At 44.9% G+C, this 24,192-nt stretch overlaps 1 protein-coding gene across 4 annotated transcripts in view; it reads right to left on the reverse strand.

Annotated features, from left to right (window-relative positions):
* The window catches only part of LOC140728899 (FYN-binding protein 1-like), a 171,754-nt gene that overhangs the window by 48,287 nt on the left and 99,275 nt on the right, over window positions 1-24,192 (reverse strand). For all 4 annotated transcript variants that reach the window (XM_073047983.1, XM_073047984.1, XM_073047982.1 and 1 more), the window contains exons 4-7: window positions 18,222-18,310; window positions 13,318-13,358; window positions 12,300-12,346; window positions 2,401-2,515 (exon numbers count right to left, since the gene is read on the reverse strand). In XM_073047983.1, coding sequence (XP_072904084.1) covers window positions 2,401-2,515; window positions 12,300-12,346; window positions 13,318-13,358; window positions 18,222-18,310 — 292 coding nt within the window. The remainder of the gene's footprint in view (window positions 1-2,400; window positions 2,516-12,299; window positions 12,347-13,317; window positions 13,359-18,221; window positions 18,311-24,192) is intronic.

The following is a 24,192-nucleotide window of genomic DNA, read 5'->3' on the forward strand; positions in this document are numbered from 1 at the left end:
GCTATTTGACCGGCGTGCAATGCCGAGTCTTTCCCTGCTCGCAAACTCAGCCTTCACAGTTGCCAGCGTTTCTGGGTCCAGTATACGTGCGCGGGCATGGACTGGTGGGCCAGTTGTGGCAATGTGGTGCTCGATCCCATGTTTTGTGACTGTAGTGGAGAATGTGGGCTTGGTGAGGTTTAGGAGTTTGCCTAGCAGTCGAGTAAACTCACATGTGATGGTGCACGTGCTTGACAGAGTCGTTGTGGGGAGTTTACTGGGGGAGCAGGGTAACGACCCAAAGTCCTCAGCATCCACAAGCCGGCAGCTCCTAAGATCGATAACGGTCCTTGAGCACACAGGAAATCTGCACCAGGCAGAGGTCTAGTCACTTTAGCCAGGACAACGTCCTGTGTGTAACGTCACCCATGGAAGCAGAGCGTCACCCTTCGTGTCCCGTAAATCTGGATCCTGCTGTCACTGGCGGGGTCCAGCGAGGCTTCGTCACTCTTTGTCTTCTCATTAATAGGCGATTCTGGCAGCACCCGCATCACACAGGAAGTGTTGCCCTGATAGAGTGTCCGTAACGAACAGTAGGTAACCCTGGCAGCTGGAACCCACGGTGTTCACAGACCTCTGACGGCCCAATAGGTTGGCACTGTCGAAGCTATGAGGCGGTTGGCATTTCCTAGTGAGCGTGGTGAAAACGCAGACCTGGCATTGACTGTTTCGCAGCTTTAGCTAGCAGGCCATTTTGCGTGCTTAAGTTGGGAGCCTCACTGATCGGGCTTATTAAGGCAGGGGAAGGAGGAGGAATGATACACCGGCATCTGGCTGATTGTGGACTATCAGCCATTTTAGCAAGCTCCCTCTAGTCCATCACGGGTGCATTAACGAGGGCTATGTGGACTTGATCAGGCATTCGCTGCATGAAGAGTTCTTTAAAAATAAAACAAGGATGGTGATTTCCCAGGAGAGACAGCGTGTGGTCCGTTAGCTCTGACGGCTTAGCATCGCTGAGACTGGGCAAGGGGAGCAACTGTTTGGCACGCTCAGACTCTGATAGTCCAAAAGTCTGTAAAAGGTGAGTTTTCAGTGATCGGTAATTATCGTGTCTGGGTGGGTGTTCGAGCAGACTCACCACTCTCGTAGCCGTGGAGTTTCTGAGCAATGCTGCCACAATGTAAAATTTGGTGTTGTGGGCAGAGATTTCTTGCAGCATGAATTGGGCCTTGCTTTGTACAAACCAAGCGATGGCATTTTGCTCCCAAAACTCCGGCAGTTTCAAAGCGACTGCATTGGCCAACATGTTCAATAACTCTGGAATTGGCCTAGAGCATCAGAGTCACCGATGTAGGTTTTTGCAAATAAAATGACATTAAGTGTTTTATGTTTAAGAACAAAACTTACAACTCATTTACTGAACTTCAAAAAACTGGGCACAAAGTGCAGTTAAAGTCCTTTATGTAATTATGTCATTACGTCAGACCAGCCTCTTAAGAACTCCCACTCAATGTTGGAGGTCGTGAATTCTGAACGTTTCCACCAATTACAATACCCTACACACCTTGCCCAAGGGTGAGCTGTTGGCTCTCAGAGGGAAGGAGCACCTTACACCTTCTTTGGTAGAGACGTAACTCCAGCCCACCACCCAACCTCGTCTTATCTATGGATTTATCAAGATGGCTTCTAAATGTCGCTAATGTGCCCACCTCAACTACTATTTCTAACAGCTCAGTCCAGATACACAACACCCTTTTAAATCTCTCAGCTCTGATCTTAATCCTGTGCCTCCTTATTCTCATCACCCACTCCCTGGGAGAAAGGACTACATCTACGCCCCTCACGATCTTATCGACCTCTATCAGGTCCGATGTTCCAGGGGATACAATCCTATTCTTGGCAATGTCTCCTTATAACACAGGTCCTCTCCCAAAGTCAAATGAGAAAAAAGATGTGCAGTTGATACAAAGACAAATGGGTACAGGATGAAGGGAGATCTGGCACAAACATAATGGTCCAAGTGGCCTTTTGTGTTATGCTGTATTTCAGTACTCGTTAGACCAACAGAGAGATTTATTTTGTTTATTTTTTTTAGAGATGCAGCATGGTAGCAGGTCCCTCTGGCACAACGAGCCCACACTGTCCAAATCCCCCCCCATTTGCCTACTAACATCTATGTCTTTGGACTGTGGGAGGGAAGTGTATCACCCGGAGGAAACCCACACAGCCTCAGGGAAAACACATTTGTAGGTTACCTTGCAGGTAGCAGTGGGAATTGAACCCAGGTCACTGGCACTGTAAATGTTGCACTACCATGCCAGCCCATGGACATCAGCTCAGAGACAGCCCATTTCCTGAGAAGCAGTATTTGTTGTGAACTGATCTGAAGGGATGACAGATTAGAGCAGCATTCATTACCTTGAACTTCTTCCTCATCTCCTGCTCCCTCTTTTTCTCCTTCTGCTCCTGTTCTTGTCTTTTCCTTTCCTCCTTCTCTCGTTTCCTCTCTTGGTCTTTCAGCTCCTTTCGAGACCTTTCACACAGAGAATATCAATATCATGTGGCAAATCAAGTTTATCGAATCTGTTCCTGAAACCGGCAGTGTGGGACACTGGGCTGATGTGGCGCTCCTGTCCGAAGGGTGCCGTGCGAAGATGGTGTGGCCGGGCGATGGGGATCTTTGATGATGGATGCTGCCTTTGTGAGGCGGCACCTCCTGTAGATACGACCGATGGTGGGGAGGGGTGTGACTATGATGTACTGGACAGAGTCTCTCCCCCAGCAAGAAGGACAAGAGCTCACAGAGCTGCCACTCACTGGATGGTTTTGATTTTTTACACCATTTTCTGTAAACTCTAGAGACTGTTGTGTGTGAAAATCACCGGAGATCAGCAGATTATGAGATAATCAAACCACCCATTCTGGCACCAGCAACCATTCGACTGTCAAAATCACTTAGATCACGTTTCTTCCCCACTCTGATGTTTGGCCCAAACAACAACTGAACCTCTTGACCATGTCTGCATGCTTTTATGCATTGAGTTGCTGCAGCCTGATTGGTTGTTTAGATACTTGTATTAATGAGCAGGTGTACAGGTGTGTATAATAAAGTGACCACTGAGTGAATGTACTTTGGTAATAATTCACTTCGAACTTTGAGCATGTGGTTCACAAAACCACTTCCAATTCCAAAATGATGGTCAAAACATCTGTCTACTCTTTCTCCCTGGCTTCTCTTCTGATTTCCCTTGCTTCCCCTCCATCCATTTTAATAACGTGCTGGGGTCTAGATTTAGCGGGAAGAAGGTGTCAGTGGCGGCGCACGTTCCAGCAGACAGAGTGGGATGTTTTTATTGTGATCGCAGGACTGTGTTGGGCACTGGTAAAGCAGAATACCGAGAGTCTGATTGACTGGCTCATTGACAAGACCGACGGCAAGGGAACTGTGTGGCCTCTGTTGAGGTGCGGCTTAGGCCTTTGCCTCGGGGTCACTTGCTGTGGTCAGCAGCGAAGGAAACACTGGAGGTGGCTGTGTGCCTCTGGATTCTCTACCGGTGGGGAGCTGGCCTCTCCCATCGGTGCTGCCCTCCAGTGTTTGCTCTGGAAAGACAAGCTGGATTACCTTCAGTTGTGGCTGCACTGCATGATATGAGGAACTGCTGCGGGCTTTTCTTGCAGAAATGTGGCTTCAGGACGACATCCATGCACCATCAATCTAAAGGCCATGACATTCAGGGATTGGGCTAGATTACTACTTTGAAAAATTTTTTTGTAACTATATGTTGGATGATTGGTAAGCTTTTAAAATCCAACAAAAGGCAACTAAAAAGGCTATAAGGGAAAAGATGAAATACGAGGGCAAACTAGCCAATTATATGAAGCAGGATTCCAAAAGTTTTTTCAGTTATATAAAGGGTAAAGGGGGTGAGAGTTGATACTGGACTACTGGAAAATGATGCTGGTGACGTCGTAATAGGGGACAAAGAAACGTCAGATGAATTTAATGGGTACTTTGCATCAGTCTTTACTGTGGAAGACACTAGCAGTGTGCCAGAGGTCTGTGGGTGTCGGGAGCAGTTTGTGAAACACAGAAATAGAAATCTACAGCACACTACAGGACCTTTGGTCCACAAAGCTGTGCCGACCATGTGACCCACTCCAGAAACTCCCTAGAATTTCCCTACCGCATAGTCCTCTATTTTTCTAAGCTTCATGTACCTATCTAAGAGTCTCTTAAAAGACCCTACTGTATCCACCTCTACCACCTTCACGCACCCACCACTTTCTGTCTGTGAAAAACTTACCCCTGACATCTCCTCTGTACCTACTCCCAAGCACCTTAAAACAGCCCAGGGAAAAAGCCTCTGCCCACCCACATGATCAATGTTCCTCATCATCTTATAGACCTCTATCACATCACCTCTCATCTTCTATTGCTCCAAGGAGAAAAGGCCAAGTTATTCTCATAAGGTATGCCCTCCAATCCAGGCAACATCCTTGTAAATCTCCTCTGCACTCTCTCTACAGTATCCACATCCTTCCTGTAGTGAGGCAGCCAGAACTGAGCACAGTACTCCAAGTGGGGTCTGACCAGGGTCCTATTTGGCTACAACATTATCTCACGGCTCTTGAACTCAATCCCCGAGTTGGTGACTGCCAACATACCATACACCTTCTTAACAACACTGTTAACTTGCACTTGAGTGTAATGACCCGACTACAACCACTCTTTGCCTTCTCTGGTCAGTCCAATTCTGGATCCACAAAACAAGGTCTCCTTGGATCCCATGCCTCCTTACTTTCTGAAGGAGCCTTGATTGGGGAACCTTATCAAATGCCCAACTGAAATCCATATACACTTCATCCACTGCTCTACTTTCATCAATGTGTTTTGTTACATCCTCAAAGAATTCAATCAGGCTCATAAGGCATGACCTGTCCTTGACAAAGCTACGCTGACTATTCCTAATCAGCATGTTTCTCCACATGCTCATAAACCCTGCCTCTCAGGATCTTCTCCCAACAACCTGCCCACCAGTGATGCTAGACTCACTGGTCTATAATTTTCTGGACTATCTCTACTCCCTTTCTTGAACAAGGGAACATTTGCAACCTTCCAATCCTCTGGTACTTCTCCCATCCCTATTGATGATGCAAAGATCATTGCCAGAGGCTTAGCAATCTCCTCCCTTGCTTCCCACAGTAGCCTGGGGTACATCTCATCAGGTCCCAGCGACTTATCCAACTTAAAACCTTTCAGCAGCTCCAGCACATCCTCTTTCTTAATGTCTATACACTCAAGTGTTTCAATCCAATGTAAGTCATGCCCACAATTACCAATGTCCTTCTCAAGGACTTAGCAGTCCTCGTGCAAGACTCCCAGAAGGTTAATTTACAGATTGAGTCTGTGGTAAAGAAGGCAAATGCAATGTTGGCATTTATTTCAAGGGGCATAGAATATAAAAGCAAGGAGATAATGTTGGAGCTTTATAAGTCACTAATTGGCTGCACTTAGAGTATTGTTGTCAGTTTTGGGCCCCATATCTCAGAAAGGATGTCTTGTCACTGGAGAGAGTCCAGAGGAAGTGCACGAGGATGATTCCCAGAATGAAGGGGTTAACATATGAGGAGCGTTTGGCAGCTTTGGACCTGTACTCACTGGAATTTAGAAAAATGTAGGGGGAGTCCCAGTGAAACCTACTGAAAGTTGAAAGGACTAGATAGGGCGGATGTGGAGAGGATGTTTCCTATGGTGGGGGTATCCAGAACTGGAGGGCACAGCCTCAAAATTGAGGGGTGACCTTTTAGAACAGAGGTAAAGAGGAATTTTTTTAGGCAGAGAGTAGTGACTCTGTGGAATGCTCAGCCACAGACTGCGGTGAAGGCCAAGTCTGTCAGTATATTTAAGGTGGAAGTTGATCGATTCCTGATCGGTCAGGGCATTAAAGGATATGGCAGGAAGACATGTGTATGCGGTTGTGTGGGATCCGGGACTAGCCACGATGGAATGGTGGAGCAGACTCGATGGGCTGAATGGCCTAATTCTGCTCCTATGTTCCTATGTCTTATGTTTTTGTGCAGTCATAATTGTATGTACAATATGTGCTGAGCATGGCTGTTGGCACTGTGTTTTGCACCTTGGCCCGAGAGGGATGCTGTTTTGTTTGGCTGTAATCATGAGTATGGCTGAATGATGATTAAATACGAAAGCCCTCTTCAATGTTCCCGAAGTTCGTCTGGACTGTGAGCTCCATCCCACACTAGTGCTTCCAAATGAGTCAGTGCACGCATTTATCATCGACTCACACCGTTCTACAGCAGGGGTTGCGAAATAGCTGCTACTATGCTTTCGTTTTTAAAAGAGGTTCTGCATTTACTGTTACAAATTATACAGAACAGAAGCAAGTCCTCTGGCTCAACTTGTTGATGCTGACCCAAAATAATTGGTTACATAAGTATTCACCCCTACTCTTTAACTCTGTGAGATTTCTTGACCTGTCCGCCCAGAACAGGGAGAACCCAAAGGGCTCGAGGGCACGATCTGGTATTTCTTTCATCAGCCAGGTCCCCACGAAGCACAAAACATTACATTCCTTTGTTTCCTGCAGATAGGAGATTCTGGCTCATGGTTCACAAAGCTTGTTATCCAGGGACTGAACGTTAGCCAGGAGTATGCTAGGGAGCGGTGACCGATTTGCACGAGGAAAAAGATTACAAGATTTTAAAAGTACAATGAGTGTAAGGGCACTTTATCTGAATGCCCATAGTATTTGGACTTGTGTCACAAATCAGTACAAAGGTGAATGATTTAGTGGCCATTACAGAGACAAGGTTGCACGGTGGAGAGGAATGGGAATTAAATATCCAAGGATATCAGGTAATAGGAAGAATAGGCAGGAAGGTTAAGGGAGGTGGGGTAGCACTCTTAATTAAAGATGAGATCAGGGTGATAGGGAGAGACGATATAAGATCTAAGGAGCAGAATGTTGAATCCATCAGGGTAGAGATTAGGAATAGTACAGGAAAATAAATCACCGATGGGTGGGAGTTGTCTATCGGCCACTGAATAACAACATTCCAGTGGCACAGGCAATAAACAGAGAACTATCTGAGGCATGTCAGAATGGAACAGCAGCTGTCAGGGGGGACTTTAACTTGTACATAGATTGGGTGAATCAAGTTGGTCGAGGCAGTCTTGAGGAGGACTTCACAGAATGCATTCATGAAGGCTTTCTTGAACAGCATGTTACTGAACCTACAAGGGAACGTGCTATCTTAGATCAGGTCCTGTGCAATGAGACAGGTAAAATTAGTGATCTTGCAGTTAGGGATCCTCTTGGAAAGAGGGATCACAGTATGATTGAATTTCTCATACAAATGGAGAGTGTAATAGTTTGATCTAAAGCCAGTGTATTATGCCTAAACAATGGGATGAGGGAGGAATAGGCTAGTGTAGACTAGGAACACAGGCTGTATGGCGGGACAGTTGAGGAACAGTGGAAGACTTTCAAAGAGATTTTTCATGGTTCTCAACACAAAGTATATTCCAGTTAAAAGCAAGGACAGTCAGGGTGGGGAGAGCCATAGAAACATAGAAAACAGGTGCAGGAGTAGGCCATTCAGCCCTTCGAGCCTGCACCGCCCTGATCATCCAACTCAGAACCCATTACCTGCTTTCTCTCCATACCCCCGATCCCTTTAGCCACAAGGGCCATATCTAACTCCCTCTTAAATATAGCCAATGAACCGGCCTCAACTGTTTCCTGTGGCAGAGAATTCCACAGATTCACCACTCTCTGTGTGAAGAAGTTTTTCCTCATCTTGGTCCTAAAAAGGCTTCCCCTTTATCCTTAAACTGTGACCCCTCGTTCTGGACTTGCCCAACATTGGAAACAATCTTCCTGCATCTATCCTGTCCAATCCCTTTAGAATTTTATACATTTCAATAAGATCACCCCTCAGTCTTCTAAATTCCAGTGAGTATAAGCCTAGTTGATCCAGTCTTTCTTCATATGAAAGTCCTGCCATCCCAGGAATCAATCTGGTTAACCTTCTGTGTACTCCCTCTATGGCAAGAATGTCTTTCCTCAGATTAGGGGACAGAAACTGCACACAATACTCTAGGTGCGGTCTCACCAAGGCCTTGTACAACTGCAGTAGAACCTCCCTTCTCCTGTACTCAAATCCTTTTGCTATGAATGCCAACATACCATTCACCTTTTTCACCGCCTGCTGTACCTGCATACCCACCTTCAATGACTGGTGTACAATGACACCCAGGTCTCGTTGCATCTCCCCTTTTCCTAATTGGCCACCATTCGGATAATAATCTGTTTTCCTGTTCTTGCAACCAAAGTGGATAACCTCACATTTATCCACATTAAATTGCATCTGCCATGAATTTGCCCACTCACCTAACCTATCCAAGTCACCCTGCATCCTCTTAGCATCCTCCTCACAGTTAACACCGCCGCCCAGCTTCGTGTCATCCGCAAATTTGGAGATGCTGCATTTAATTCCCTCGTCTAAATCATTAATATATATTGTAAACAACAATTGATATTGGGTAATGAGGAAATGGCCGAGGCTTTGAATGACTATTTTGTGTTAGTCTTCATAGTGGAGGACACATCTAACATGCCAAAGAGAAATGTTATGGATGCAATTGCAGGTGAGGACCTCCATACAATAGCTTTCACTAAAGAGGTAATGCTGAGCAAACTTGTGGGCCTGAAGATAGACAAGTCCCCTGGTCCTGATGGAATGCATCCCTGGGAACTGAAAGAAATGGCAGAAGTTATGGTAGAGGCTTTGGTGATAATTAACTAAAATTCTCTGGACTCTGGGCAGGTCCCAGTGGAGTGGAAGATGGCGAATGTCACACCACTGTTCAAAAAAGGATGTAGGCAAAAGGCAGGTAACTATAGGCCAGTTAGTGAAACAACTGTAGTTGGGAAAATGCTTGAAGCTATCATTAAAGAAGAAACAGTGAGGCATCTGGAAAGAAGTGGATCCATCAGGCAGACGTAGCATGGATTCAGCAAAGGGTAGGTCCTGTTTGACAAACTTACTGGAGTTCTTTGAGAATGTAGTGCAGTGGATAGAGGGGAACAGATGGACGTTATTTACCTGGATTTCCAGGTGTTTGATAAGATGCCTCATTAAGGACATCCCTAAGATAAGGATGCACAGATTTGGGGGTGATGTATTAGCATGTATAGAGGATTGGTTAACCAATAGAAAGCAGAGAGTTGGGTTCCATGGGCGTTACTCTGGTTGTCAATCAGTGGTGAGTGGTGTGCCACAGGGTCGGTACTGGGCCCGCAACTGTTCACAATATACATCAACGATCTGGAAGAGGGGACCGAGTGTAGTGTATCTAAGTTTGCGGATGACACTAAATTGAATGAAAAACTAATTATGCAGAAGATACAGAGAGTCTGCAGAGAGATATAGATAGGTTAAATGAGTGGGCAAGGGTTTGGCAGATGGAATACAATGTTGGTAAATATGAGGTCATCCACTTTGGAAAGAAAATTGGAAGAGCAGATTATTATTTAAATAATCTGTGCAGAGGGACTTGGGAGTGCTCGTGCATGAATCACAGAAAGTTGGTTTGCAGGTGCAGCCGGCTATCAAGAACAAGAACAATGGGTTGTTGGCCTTCGTTGCTAGAGGGATTGAATTTAAGAGCAGAAAGGTTATGCTGCAACTGTATATGGTACTGGTGAGGCCACACCTGGAGTATTGTGTGCAGTTCTGGTCTCCTTATTTGAGGAAGGATATACGGGCTTTGGAGGCGGTGCAGAGGAAGTTCACTAGGTTGATTCCAGAGATGAGGGGGTTAGACTATGAGGAGAGATTGAGTCACCTGGGATTGTACTCACCGGAATTCAGAAGAATGAGAGGAGATCTTACAGAAACATATAAAATTATGAAAGGGATAGATAAGATAGAGGCAGGAAAGTTGTTTCCATTGGTAGGTGAGACTCGAACTAGGGGACATAGCCTCAAGATTCAGTGGAGTAAATTTAGGATGGAGATGAGGAGGAACTGCTTTTCCCAGAGAGTGGTGAATCTGTGGAATTCTCTGTCCAATGAAGCAGGGGAGGCTACCTCGTAAACATATTTAAGAGAAACTTGGATAGATTTTTGCATAATAGGGAATTAAGGGTTATGGAGAAAAGGCAGGTAGGTGGAGATGTGTCCATGGTCAGATCAGCTGTGATCTCATTGAATGGTCGAGCAGCATTGATGAGCCAGATGGCTGACTCCTGCTCCTAATTCTTATGTTCTTAAAAAGTACAAGTCAAAAGATGGCTACAAGAACATTTCCAAGTCTCTGAATATCCCTTGGAGCACTGTTAGCTCAATCATCAAGAAATGGATAGAATATAGCACAGTTGTAAATCTGCCTAGACCAGCTGTCCTCAAAAATTGAGTGACTGTGCAAGAAGGGGACTAGTGGGGGGGGGGGGGGGGGGAGGGGTCACCAAAATGAACGCAGCAAAATACAGGGAAATCCTGGAGGAAAACCTGATGCAGTCTGCAGGAGAACTGTGACTTGAGAGATTTGTTTTTCAGCAAGACTGACCCCAAGCATAAAGCCAAAGCTACACAGTAATGTCTTAAAAACAACAAAGTTCATGTACTGGGGTGGCCAAGTCAGAGTCCAGATCTCAATTCAATTGAGAACTTGTGGCTGGACTTGAAAAGGCTGTTCACTCACGATCCCCATGTAATCTGACAGAGCTTGAGTAGTTTTGTTGAGAAGAATGGGGACAAATTTTAGTGTCCAGATGTGCAAAGCTGATAGAGACCCGTCCACACAGACTCAAGGCTGTAATTGCCACTAAAGGTGCATCTACTAAATACTGACTTGAAGGGGGTGAGTGATTATGCAATCAATTATTTTGTGTTTTATATTTTAATTAATTTGGATCACTTTGTATAGATCTGTTTTCACTTTGATATGAAAGAGTGCTTTTCTGTTGATCAGTGTCGAAAAAAGCCAGATTAAATCCGCTGTGATTCAATGCTGTAGAACAATAAAACATGAAAACTTCCAAAGGGGGGGGGGGGTGAATACTTTTTCTAGGCACTGTATGTACTGCCACAAAGCTACGAATTTCACAACAGGTCCCAGTGTCACTAAACCTGATTCCGATATTGATTCATGCACATCGAAACCTACAGTGAAATGCATCAACACCAGCACAGTGAGGTGGCAAGTGTGCCCACAGCTCACTGATCCTAACCCGTAACACCTCTGGAATGTGGGAGAAAACCGGAGCGTCTGTAGGAAAACCACGCGGTCACGGGGAGGACATACAAACTCGTTACAGCAAGAATTAAACTCCGATCACGAGTGCTGTTAAGCGTTATGCTAATCTCTGTGCTGCTGTGATGCCCACCTGTGCCAATGTATAAATTCTATTGTATTTCTTTTTTCAAGTTAGGTTTATTGTCATTCAACCATACACATCTATACCGTCAAAGGAAACAACGTCCCTCTGGACATAGGTGCACAACACAGTACATTGAGCTCACATACACAAAATATGAAGTAATATGACCACACATAAATTAACAAACAATAAGGTGCATTTACGATACAAGTTAAAATGTAAACAATATAACACTACTAGTTCTTCATACGTGATGTGGTGGCAGAAAGTTCAGTAGTGTTATGGCCTGGGGGAAGAAGCTTTTCCTATCCTAACAGTCCTTGCCCTAATGCTACGGTACCTCCTGCCTGATGGGAGGGGACAGAGAGACTGTTGGATGGATGGGAGGGATCACTGACAATGCTAAGGGCTCCATGTAAGCAGCACTCCTGGTAACTCTCTTGGATGGATGGGTTACCTATAATAAAATGAATTTCAAGGTAGGATATGGAATGTCTTCTGTGTGGAATGCGTGGGTTTTCTCTGGGTCCTCTGGTTTCTTCCCACAATCAAAAGACATACAGGGTAGGTTAACTGGTCATGTGATTAGGTTAGGGTTAAATCGGGCCTGTCGGGTGTTGCTGGGCAGTGTAGCTCAAATGGCCAGAAGGGCCTGTTCCACACTGTATCGCGAAATAAACACACACACACACACACACCCCCCACCCCACCACCCCGATAATAAATTCACTTCGACCTTTGAACGTCAAGATGTCAAATTGATAAATCCCCAGCTGGAACACTTCCTTTTCCAGTGTGACCAGATGTGTTCCACGCCCAGATCTAGACTCCAGCACTATCACACAACTTAGAACATAACCGCGCCAATATCCCAAGGACACAGCATGCATTTTAAATATTCAGTCGTACCTGTAGCTGTCCAAATCTTCGTACATTTCACCATCCGAATCATCTTTCTGAGAACAAATGAGTATCACGGTCAGTCACCATCTTGTGGTTGAAGTGGGCAGAAGGAGTGGCCTCCTCCTGTCCTGATTCAAGTGTATACACCTCTATTCATTGGGATTTTAAATTACTTTATTATTATTAATCTCTGCCCACCAAACACAGCCTCCCCTCTCTCTCTTTCCTCCATCATACGCACGCAAACACACATGTGCCTATACATGTATGTAGGCATACCGACTACAACACCCACAGATATATTCCACAATTACATCCTCTGACTGCGATGGAGCTGGGGATTTGTGTGGCTTTGCCAAAGGACCTTCTCTTAGGGGATCTTGACTCTGAAAAGAGGCCAATGGGAAGACCCCAGCTGCGCTACAAGGACACCTGCAAGCGAGACCTCAAGGCCTTTGGTATTAGTACCGACATGTGGCAGTCACTTGCCTCAGACAGGTGTGCCTGGAAGCAGGAGGTAAAGAAGGGTCTCTTGAGATACAAGAACACACTAATGCAGCAAGCAGAGGAAAAGCTCCGTGCCCAAGCTGCCCAAGACGTCAGAGCTGCCCCAGTGTGGCAAGGAACTCCACTGTTACAGCAGACGCTGCTTAACCCAGATCAGCAGAGGTGCAAACCCGTGATCCCCTGGGATCGACGGCTACCTATTGTGTGTGGTTGCGTTGGAGCTGGGGGTTTGTATGCTGATTTTGTAATTATGTTGTGATCTGTTTAGTGATTTGGACGCATTCAGCAGCTGTAGAAGTGTTCCCTGTACGTCTGAGCCTTTGATAGAAATGCTGCCAGTATCTCAATGTATAAGTTAGACGTTGGATTCCTGATTATGTCAAACTCTTGACCAGTCTGGAATTCTGTGGAAGTCAGGCAGTGCTGGGTACTGTTGAGATACAAGGCAGTACAGAACCCAGATGGCTCCTGGCTCTCAGCAAAGCTCCTACCCACGAGAGGTTGGTATGACTCTTACTGTACTCTCTCCGCTGTTAGTATCCACCGGCTTCCTGCGATCTGCAATACAGAAGAGACAGGTAAATGACTGAGAAATGGAGATGGCTGGGAATTTCTGTGAAAGAGTCCAAGGCACAGAAACAAGCCCTTCAGCCCATCACGTTCATGCCACCCGTTTTGCTCACCCACATCTACATCATCATCATTATGTGCCGTGTCGTATGACATGGGTGAACACAGTCTTCATGATCATGATTGTTCCTGGCAAATCTTTCTACAGAAGTGGTTTGCCACTGACTTCTGGGCTGTGTCTTTACAAGACGGGTGGACCCCAGCCATCTTCAATACTCTTCAGAGATTGTCTGCCTGGTGTCGGTGGTCACATAACCAGGGGACTTGTGATCTGCACCGGCTGCTCATGCGACCAACCACCACCTACGTGGCCAAGAAGCTGCTACACCTTGCCCAAGGGTGACCTGCAGGCTAGCAGAGGGAAGGAGTGCCTTAAATCTCCTTTGGTAGAGAAGTACCTCCATCCTGTCACCCATCTACTCTAATCCCATTTGCCCACATTAGATCTGTATCCTTCGATGCCATCCCTCAGGAATGGATGGCATGGAGGGTTGCCTACTTGTAGGCTGCCCCCAGCACATCCTTGTGTTGGTCCTTAACACAAGCTGCATTTTACTGCACATTTTAATGTACGCGTGATAATGAAATGAATCTGAGGTGTCTTGCCTAAACACGTTCAACACATTCCAGATATCAACCACACTCTGTGAGAAACTTACCCCTTTAAAGCTCCTTCCTCTCACCTTAAACCTGGTCCTCTTGATTTTGATACCCCTATTGTGGGAAAAAGATTCTGACTGCACTATTTATAACTACCCTAGCGTAGGGGTTGGCATAACGCTTCACTGCGCCAGTGAAAGGGGTTCAATTCCTGCCTCTGTCTGTAAGGAGCTTTCCTCCGGGTGCTCCAGTTTCCTCCCATATTACAAAGATGTACAGTTTAGGGTAGTGAGTTCTGGGCGTGCTGTGTTGGCGCCAGAAGCGTGGTGACACTTGTGGGCTGCCCCCAGCACATCCTCTGATTGTGTTGGCTGTTTTTGGCAAACGATGTACTTCACTGTACACACTCAGTGGCCACTGAGGGGATGTTTGTGGTCGTCAGCTGCTGTAGGCCATCCGCTTCAAGGTCTGACGTGTTGTGTGTTCAGAGATGCTCTTTTGCACACCACGGTCGTAATGCGCAGTTATTTGCGATACTGTCCTCTTCCCGTCAGCTTGAGCCAATCTGACCATTCTCCTCTGACCTCTCTCATTAACAAGGTGTTTTCGCCCACAGAACTACCGCTCCCTGAATGTTTTTTGTTTCCCACGCCATTCTCGGTAAACTCTAGAGACTGAAAACCCCAGGAGATCAGCAGTTTCTGAGATACTCAAACCACCCCATCTGGCACCAACAATCATTCCACGGTCAAAGTCACTTAAATTACATTTCTTCTCAATTCTAATGTTTGCTCTGAACAACAGCTGAGCCTCTTGACCATGTCTGCACGCTTTTATGCACTGAGTTGGTGCCACATGATTGGCTGATTAGATATGGGCATTAACGAGCAGGTGTACAGGTGAACTTAATAAAGTGGCCACTGAGTGTATGTTTTGATGTACACAACACAAATAGAGCTAATCTCTTACCTCTAATTATCCATCCCTCTATCAGGTCACCTCTAAACTTTGTTCACTCCAGGCAAAACAAGATCAGTCTACCCAACCTCCAGGGATTTAATGGGCTCTCAGAGAGAATGAGCAGCGGATCAAGGAATATGGACAGTATGTCGGCAGAAGGGATTAGTTCAGCTGGACATGGAATCGGCCTGTCTAGCCCTTCAAGCTGCTCCACCTAGCCTAATCACGGGGCAATTTACAATGACCAATGAACCTACCAACTGGCACGCCTTTAGACTGTGAGAAGAAACCGGAGCATCTGGAGGAAACCCATGCTGTCACGGAGAGAGCGTACGAACTCCGTACAGTCAGTGGTGGGATTTGAACCTGGGTCACCTGTACTTTAAAGTGTTGTGCTAACCACTAGTTTGATTTAGAAAGGCACAACTTTGTGGGCCGAAGGGTCTGTTCCTATGCTGTACTGTTGGAAATGTTCAGTAACTCAAGTTATCTGATACAGGTAACATCTCTGCAAGCACATCCTTCTGACAGTGTGGTGACCCGAACAGTTCAGCCCCAGCCCGCCTGCTTTCTCATAGAATCATGCAGTCATTTTCCATTCAGCCCTTCCAATACTTGCTGATCCTCAACCACCAATAATGTTCCCACAAGGTATCCCAGATTCCACCCCTCACACACACAATAAAGATAGTTTACAGTGGCTACTTAACGCCTTTGGGATGTCGGAGAAAATCAGAACACCCGAGGAATACCCACATGGTCACAGGGAGAATATGTAAATGTGGGCAGCCTTGGTAACGTGACACTTCAGAGCACCGGTGATGACCACAAGGCCTTAAGATATAGGAGAAGAATTGAGCCATTTGGCCTATTGACTCTGCTCCACCATTTCATCATGGCTAATCCATTTTCCATCCCAGCCCCAATCTCCTGTCTCTCCCCGTATCCCTTTATGCTCTGACTGATCAATAATCTATTAACCTCTGCCTTAAATATACCCACAGCCGCCTGTGGCAACAAATTCCACAGATGCACCACTCTGTAGCTAAAGAAATCCCTCATCCCCATTCTAAAAGGATGCCCCTCTATTCTGAGGCTCAGTCCTCTGGTATTAGAATCTCCCACCTTAGGAACCATCCACTCTATCGAGGCCTTTCAACATTCGATAGGTTTCATTGAGATCCCCCCTCGTTCTTCTGAATTCCAGTGAGAAGAGGCCCAGAGCCATCAAGTGCTTCTTATATGATAAGCCTTTCAATCCTGGAATCATTTTTGTAAACTTCCTTTGAACTCTCTCCAATATCAGCGCATAGTTTCTTAGATAAGGGGTCCAAAACTGCTCACAATACTCCAAGTGAGGCCTCACCAGAGCCTTATAAAGCCTTAACATTACATCCTTGCTTTTATATTCTAGTCCTCTTGAAAAGAATGCTAGCATCACATTTGCCTTCCTCACCACAGACTCCACCCACAAATTAACCTTTAGGGAATCCGGCAAAGTGCATATCCACACACTTCCTGACATGGTATTCCATCTGCCACATCTTTGTCCATTATCCTAATCTGTCTCTGTCCTTCTCTACTTCCTCACCACTATCTTCGCATCATTCGCAAACTTGGCCATAAAACCATCAATTCCGTTCTCCAAATCATTGACATATAACGTAAAAAGAAGTGATCCTCTGTGGAACACCACTAGCCACTGGCAGCCAACCAGAAAACACTTCCTTTATTCCCACTCTTTGCCTCCTGCTATTCAGCCACTGCTTTATATTAGAATCTTTCTGGTAATACCATAGGCTCTTAACTTTTCAAGCAGAATCATGTGTGGTACCTTGTCATAGGCCTTCTGAAAATCCAAATACACAACTTCTACCAATTCTCTTTTGTCTAGCAACACACACAAAATGTTGGTGGAACGCAGCAGGCCAGGCAGCATCTATAAGAAGTACAGTTGACGTTTCAGGCCGAGACTGTGTCTGCCAGAGAAAGCAGGTTCTCCCAGTGGCCACACATTTTAATTCCACATCCCATTCCCATTCTGATACGTCTATCCATGGCCTCCTCTACTGTCAAGATGAAGCCACATTCAGATTGGAGGAACAACATCTTATATTCTGTCTGGGTAGCCTCCAACCTGATGGCATGAACATTGATTTCTCTAACTTCCGTTAATGCCCCTCCTCCCCTTCTTACACCATTCTTCATTTATTTGTTTGTTTGTTTGTTATTCCCCCCCTCTCTTTTTTCTCTCTCTGCCCCTCTCACAATCACTCCTTGCCTGTTCTCCATCTCCCTCTGGTGCTCCCCTACCCCTTTCTTTCTCCCTAGGTCTCCCGTCCCGTGATCCTTTCCCTTCTCCAGCTCTGTATCCCTTTTGCCAATCAACTTTCCAGCTCTTAGCTTCATTCCCCTCCCCTCCTGTCTTCTCCTATCATTTCGAATTTCCCACTCCCCCTCCTACTTTCAAATCTCTTACTATCTTTTCTTTCAGTTAGTCCTGACGAAGGGTCTCGGCCGAAACGTCGACTGTACTTCTCCCTATAGATGCTGCCTGGCCTGCTGTGTTCCACCAGCATTTTGTGTGTGTTCCTTGAATTTCCAGCATCTGCAGATTTCCTCGTGTTTGCTCTTTTGTCTATCCTGCTTGTTATTTCCTCAAAGAATTCCAACAGATTGGTCGGGCAAGATTTTCCCTTAAGGGAACCATACTGACTATGGCCTATTTTATCATGTGCCTGCAAATACCCCAAAACCACATTCTTAACAATTGACTCCAACATTTTCCCAATCACTGAGGTCAGACTAATTGGCCTCTAATTTCCTTCCTTCTGCCTCTCTCCCTTCTTGAAGAATGAAGTGACATTTGCAATTTTCCATTCCTCTGGGACCATGCCAGAAATAATTGACCGTGTGAGTTTCCTCTGGGTGATCTGGTTTCGTCTCACATTTCAAAGATGTATGGGTCAGTAAATTGTGGACATCGTCAGACAATGTTGGTCATTGACACAAATGACACATGTTTCGATGTACATGTGATAAATAAATCTAATCTTCAATCTCCACCTAGCAGGCACAAGGTTGGAATTGAACTGCAATCTCTGGAGCTGTTTGGTAGCAGATCTATCAATTGTGCCACCAAACAATTACCCCCAGCTCTACGACAGTGTAAATTTGAGATTTTATTTAATGACCTTCTTGTTTAGCATTGGGGATCTTTGACGCTCTTACCTTCAGGTTTCACTGGTGGAAGCGGTGGGGGCACTTGGTCAAAGCTCTGCACGTCGTCATAATTATCCTCCTCCTCTTCTGTCATCGGGCTGTCAGGAAGGAGAGAAGTTAGGCAAGGCTGGAAGGAGCCCCTCTCTTTACTCCCTGAACCCGTTTAAACTTTGTGCAGTAATAAATAAAAGCAGGTCCTGCATTTCTGCAGCACCTTGGCTTCTCCAAAACACTGCAATGAAACTGTTCGAAAATGTCAGTCCCTCTTACAACGTAATGATAGAAAGCACTGTTTTTTAATAATAAATTTTATAAGATTTGTACTTGTTAATACTCATGTATTTTTCACACCCACTGGCAGAAAGCAGTATAGCGGCTAAACTAATAGTTTATCACCTTTCTCGTTTTTCATTGGCTAAGTATTATTACAGAACGCACATGATGTAATTGCTTTAATTATGTAGCCTATTATCTAGCTTATCCTCATCTAAAGAATTTTTCTCATCTTATTCTAAAAGTGATGGACTTTTCAGAGGTGCCATCTTGGCTTTTTTTTCCTCTTCTGTCTTTGCATCCATTCCTTTCTCAGCTCTTTATATACTTTAAAATAGACTGAGATCTTAGAATTAAGACTACTCATCATTTCTGACTCCTGGAAAAAACAGAGGGACCTGAAAATAACCAGAGATCCAACAGTAGGAAGGGTGGGGGGGTCAACATTCCAGAAACCACACTGGGATTGTCTACAGACTACATTAGAATCAGGCTCAGGTTTATTGTCACTGACATGCATCATGAAATTTGTCATTTTGCAGCAGTACAGTGCAATACATTAAAAATACTCTAAGCTACAATAAGAAATATATTTTAAAAGAAGCAGTACAAAAAGAGAGAAAAATAGTGAGGTAGTGTTCATGGGCCATTCAGAAATCTGCATCCGGCTCCTAAGACTTGGAGTGTGTGGCTTCAGGATCTTGTACCACCTCCCTGATGGTAGCAACGAGAAGAGGGCATGTCCTGGGTGATGGGGGTCCTTAATAATGTAATTAGTGGGCTATAGATGGTGACCTAGAGAATTGAATGATGGTATTATTCATTCATTATATGCCTTGACATATGGCATGGGTGACCATCCTATTTTCATGACCATGACTGTTCTTGGCAAATTTTTCTATGAAAGTTGTATGTCATTGCCTTCTTCTGGGCCGTGTCTTTACAAGACGGTTGCCTCCAGCTGTTATCAATACCAAAGATTGTCTACCTGTCATTAGTAGTCAAAGGTTCAATTATTATCAAAGTATACATTTCTGAAATTTTTCTTCTCTCAATAGCATGAAACCAAGGAAGAGAAGAACTCTAACCAAGACTGGTAATATGCACCAGCTGCTCATATGACCATCCACCTCCTGCTCCCATGGCTTCATGTGACCCCGATCAGGGGCTAAGCAGGTGCTACACCCTGTCCAAGGGTGACCTGTAGGCTAGTGGAGATACGCCTCCTTTGGCATTGTGTCTGTACTAGCCATGATACTTTAAGGTATTCCCACTTCCATTTAAGTCCTCATTCCTTTGGTTATACCACCGTGTGTAGTCACATCTGATCTGGTGGGTTCCATTATGGGGGGGAAGTAATTTCTCACTTCCTCTCAAACTCACCTGTTGTCTAAATCTCTGCCCATTGGTCACTGACCTCTCCATTTAGAGGCCTTTGATAATTTTACAAACTTTGAATAAATCTTCCAAAGAGACACAGCTTAAGACTGTCTTCCTTCATAGCTAGTGGAAAAGCAAAAAAATGTGCTGATGTGCAAGTCAGAGGGTTGCCTGCTCCTTATCTCGTCTAGAGTCTTGATCGATAAGGTTTTCCCATCCCAGACCCATCCCAATCCCTGATTCTGATCGAAGGGGAAGGTAATGGATGGACCAACAGGCTTATGAACCATGTGGATAACTTCATTCACTTCAACATTGAACGGATTCCACAACCTATTGTCTCACTTTCAATTATATAATTATTGAATTAATAATTACCATTTATTTAATTAAATTAAAAAGCATTGATAAATGCATATTAAATAAAGTAAACAAATAAATGATATTTGCTATCTTATTTTTACTTATTTATTATTATTTTTTGTATTTTTAAAAAATTTCATCTTTACACAATTTCTTACCATAAGACATGGAAGCAAATTAGGCCATTCAGCCCATTTCATCATGGCTGATCCATTTTCCTTTCAACCCCAATCTTCTGCCTTCCCAAGGACCTATCAAGTTCTGCCTTAAATACACCCAATGACCTAGCTTCTACAGCCACCTGTGGCTGAGGATTCACCACCCTCTGTCTAAAGAAATTCCTCCTCATCTCCATTCTAAATGAATATCCCTCTATTCTGAGGCTGTGCTCTCTGGTCTGAGACTCCACCAATATAGGAAACAACCTCTCCATGACCACTCTATCGAGGCCTTTCAACATTTGATAGGTTTCAATGACATTCCACCTTATTCTTCCAAATTTCAGTGAGTAATGGCGCAAAGCCATCAATCACTTCTCATACAATAAACCTTTCATTCCTGGAATCATTTTCATGAACCTCCTTTGAACCGTCTCAAATATCAGCACATCCTTCTTAGATAAGGAGCCCAAATCTGTTCATAATGCTCCAGTGAGCATTACATCCTTGTTTTCATATTCTAGTCCTCTTGAAATGAATGCTAACATTATATTCGCCTTCCTCACCGATTCAAACTGCAAGTTAACTTTTAGGAAAACCTAGAAGTTTCATGTTCATTTGTGGTTCCTCTCTGCGCCTTGTGGTGCATTGCGTGGCAACCTTGCCCTTTTTCTTTAGCACTTATTTGTTTCTTTATGAGGCCGATTACCAGCTCAACATTCAGTCCAGCATGATGGAAAACATGTAAGAAGTCGGCTGGTTTTGAACCCGGGACTACTCGTCTTGAAGTCCAGTGCGGCTGCCACTACACTACTGGCTGGCAACCCAAGTCCATTTGCACCTCAGATTTTAGAATTTTCTCTCCGTTTAGAAAATAATCTGCGCTTTTATTCCTTCCATCAAAGTACATGACCATACACTTCCCGACACTACATTCCTCCTGCTGCTTCTTTGTCCATCTCTTAACCTGTCTAAGTCCTTCTGTAGCCTCCTTGCTTTCCCAACACTACCTGCCCCTCCACCTATCCTCATATTCTCTGCAAACTTGGCCACAAAGCCACCAATCTCATCACAAAATTGTTGACATATAATGTAAAAAGAAGTAGTGACACCACCAACCCCTGCGGAACATCACTAGTCATTGGCAGCCAATCAGAAAAGGTTTTCTTTATTCACACCCTCCTGCCAAACATGCCTAATTCTTGCTAGTATATTTCCAGGAATACCATGGGCTCTTAACTTCTAAGCAGTCTCATGTGCGGCACCTTGCCAAAGGCCTTCTGAAAATCCATGTACACAACATTAACCAATTCTCCTTTGTCTATCCTGCTTGTCATTTACAAACATAGAAAACCTTCAGCACAATACAGGCCCTTTGGCCCACAAAGCTGTGCCGAACATGTCCCTACCTTAGAACTACCTAGGTTTTACCCATTGCCCTCTATTTTACTAAGCTCCATGTAGCCATCCAAGAGTCTCTTAAAAGACCCTATCATTTTCACCTCCACCACCGTAGCTGGCAGCCCATTCCACGCACTCACCACTCCCTGCGTAAAAAACTTACCCCTGAAATCTCCTCTGTACCTACTTCCAAGCACCTTAAAACTATGCCCTCTCGTGCGCTAGCCATTTCAGCCCTGGGAAAAAGCCTCTGACTATCCACACGATCAAAGCCTCTCATCATCTTATACACCTCTATCAGGACACCTCTCATCCTCCGTCACTCCAAGGAGAAAAGGCCGAGTTCACTCAACCTATTCCCATAAGGCATGCTCCCCAATCCAGGCAACATCCTTGTAAACCTCCTCTGCACTCTTTCTATGGTTTCCACATCCTTCCTGTAGTGAGGCGACCAGAACTGAGCACAGTACTCCAAGTGGGGTCTGACCAGGGTCCTATACAGCTGCAACATTACCTCTCAGCTCCTAAACTCAATCCCACGATTGATGAAGGCCAATGCACCATATGCCTTCTTAACCACAGAGTCAATCTGTGTAGCAGCTTTGAGTGTCCTATGGACTCGGACCCCAAGATCCTTCTGATCCTCCACACTGCCAAGAGTCTTACCATTAATACTATATTCTGCCATCATATTTGACCTACCAAAATGAACCACTTCACACTTATCTGGGTTGAACTCCATCTGCCACTTCTCAGCCCAGTTTTGCATCCTATCAATGTCCCGCTGTAACCTCTGACAGCCCTCCCACACTATCCACAACACCCCCAACCTTTGTGTCATCAGCAAATTTACTAACCCATACCTCCAATTCCTCATCCAGGTCATTTATAAAAATCACAAAGATTAGGGGTCCCAGAACAGATCCCTGAGGCACACCACTGGTCACCAATCTCCATGCAGAATATGACCCATCTACAATCACTCTTTGCCTTTTGTGGGCAAGCCAGTTCTGGATCCACAAAGCAAGTTGCCCTTGGATCCCATGCCTCCTTACTTTCTCAATAAACCTTGCATGGGGTACCTTATCAAATGCCTTGCTGAAATCCATATACACTACATTTACGTCTCTACCTTCATCAATGTGGTTAGTCACATCCTCAAAAAATTCAATAGACCTGCCTTTGACAAAGCCATGCTGACTATTCCTAATCATATTATGCCTCTCCAAATGTTCATAAATCCTGCTTCTCAGGATTTTCTCCATCAACTTACCAACCACTGAAGTAAGACTCACTGGTCTATAATTTCCTGGGCTATCCCTACTCCCTTTCTTGAATAAGGGAACAACATCTGCAACCCTCCAATCCTTCGGAACCTCTCCTGTCCTCATTGATGATGCAAGGATCATTTCCAGAGGTTGAGCATTCTCCTTCCTCACTTCCCACGGTAGCCTGGGATACACCTTGTCCGGTCCTGGTGACTTATCCAGCTTGATGCTTTCCAAAAGCTCCAGCACATCCTCTTCCTTAATATCTACATGCTCAAGCTTTTCAGTCTGCTACAAGTCATCCCTACAATCGCCAAGATCCTTTTCTGTAGTGAATACTGAAGTAAAGTATTCATTGTACCTCCGCTATTTCCTCTGGTTCCATACACACTTTCCCGCTGTCACACTTGATTGATCCTATTCTCTCACGTCTTCTCCTCTTGCTCTTCACATACTTGTAGAATGCCTTGGGATTTTCTTTAATCCTGTCCACTAAGGCCTTCTCATGGCCCCTTCTGGCTCTCCTAATTTCATTCTTAAGCTCCTTCCTGCTAGCCTTATAATCTTCTAGATTCCTATCATTACCTAGTTTTTTGAACCTTTTGTAAGCTCTTCTTTTCTTCTTACTAGATTTACAACAGCCTTTGTACACCACGGCTCTTGTACCCTACCATCCTTTCCCTGTCTCACTGGAACATACCTACCCAGAACCCCACACAAATATCCCCTGAACATTTGCCACATTTCTTCCGTACTTTTCCCTGAGAACATCTGTTTCCAGCTTAAGCTTCCAATTTCCTGAAACAATACTGATACATCTGACTTTAGCTTCTCCCTCTCGAATTGTAGGGTGAATTCTATCATATTATGATCACTGTCTCCTCAGGGTTCCTTTACCTTAAGTTCTCTAATCAAATCCAGTTCATTACACAACACACAATCCAGAACAGCTGACCCCCTGGTGGGCTCAGCCATGAGCTGCTCTAAAAAGCCATCTTGAAGGCATTCCACAAATTCTAGTCAAGAAAACCTGCAGATGCTGGAAATCCAAGCAACACACCCAAAATGCAGTAGGAACTCAGCAGGCCAGGCAGCGTCTATGTAAATAGTCAACATTCCGGGCTGAAACCCTTCATC

This window comes from Hemitrygon akajei, chromosome 6, assembly GCF_048418815.1.
Source record: "Hemitrygon akajei chromosome 6, sHemAka1.3, whole genome shotgun sequence".
NCBI classification, from domain to species: Eukaryota; Metazoa; Chordata; class Chondrichthyes; order Myliobatiformes; family Dasyatidae; genus Hemitrygon; species Hemitrygon akajei.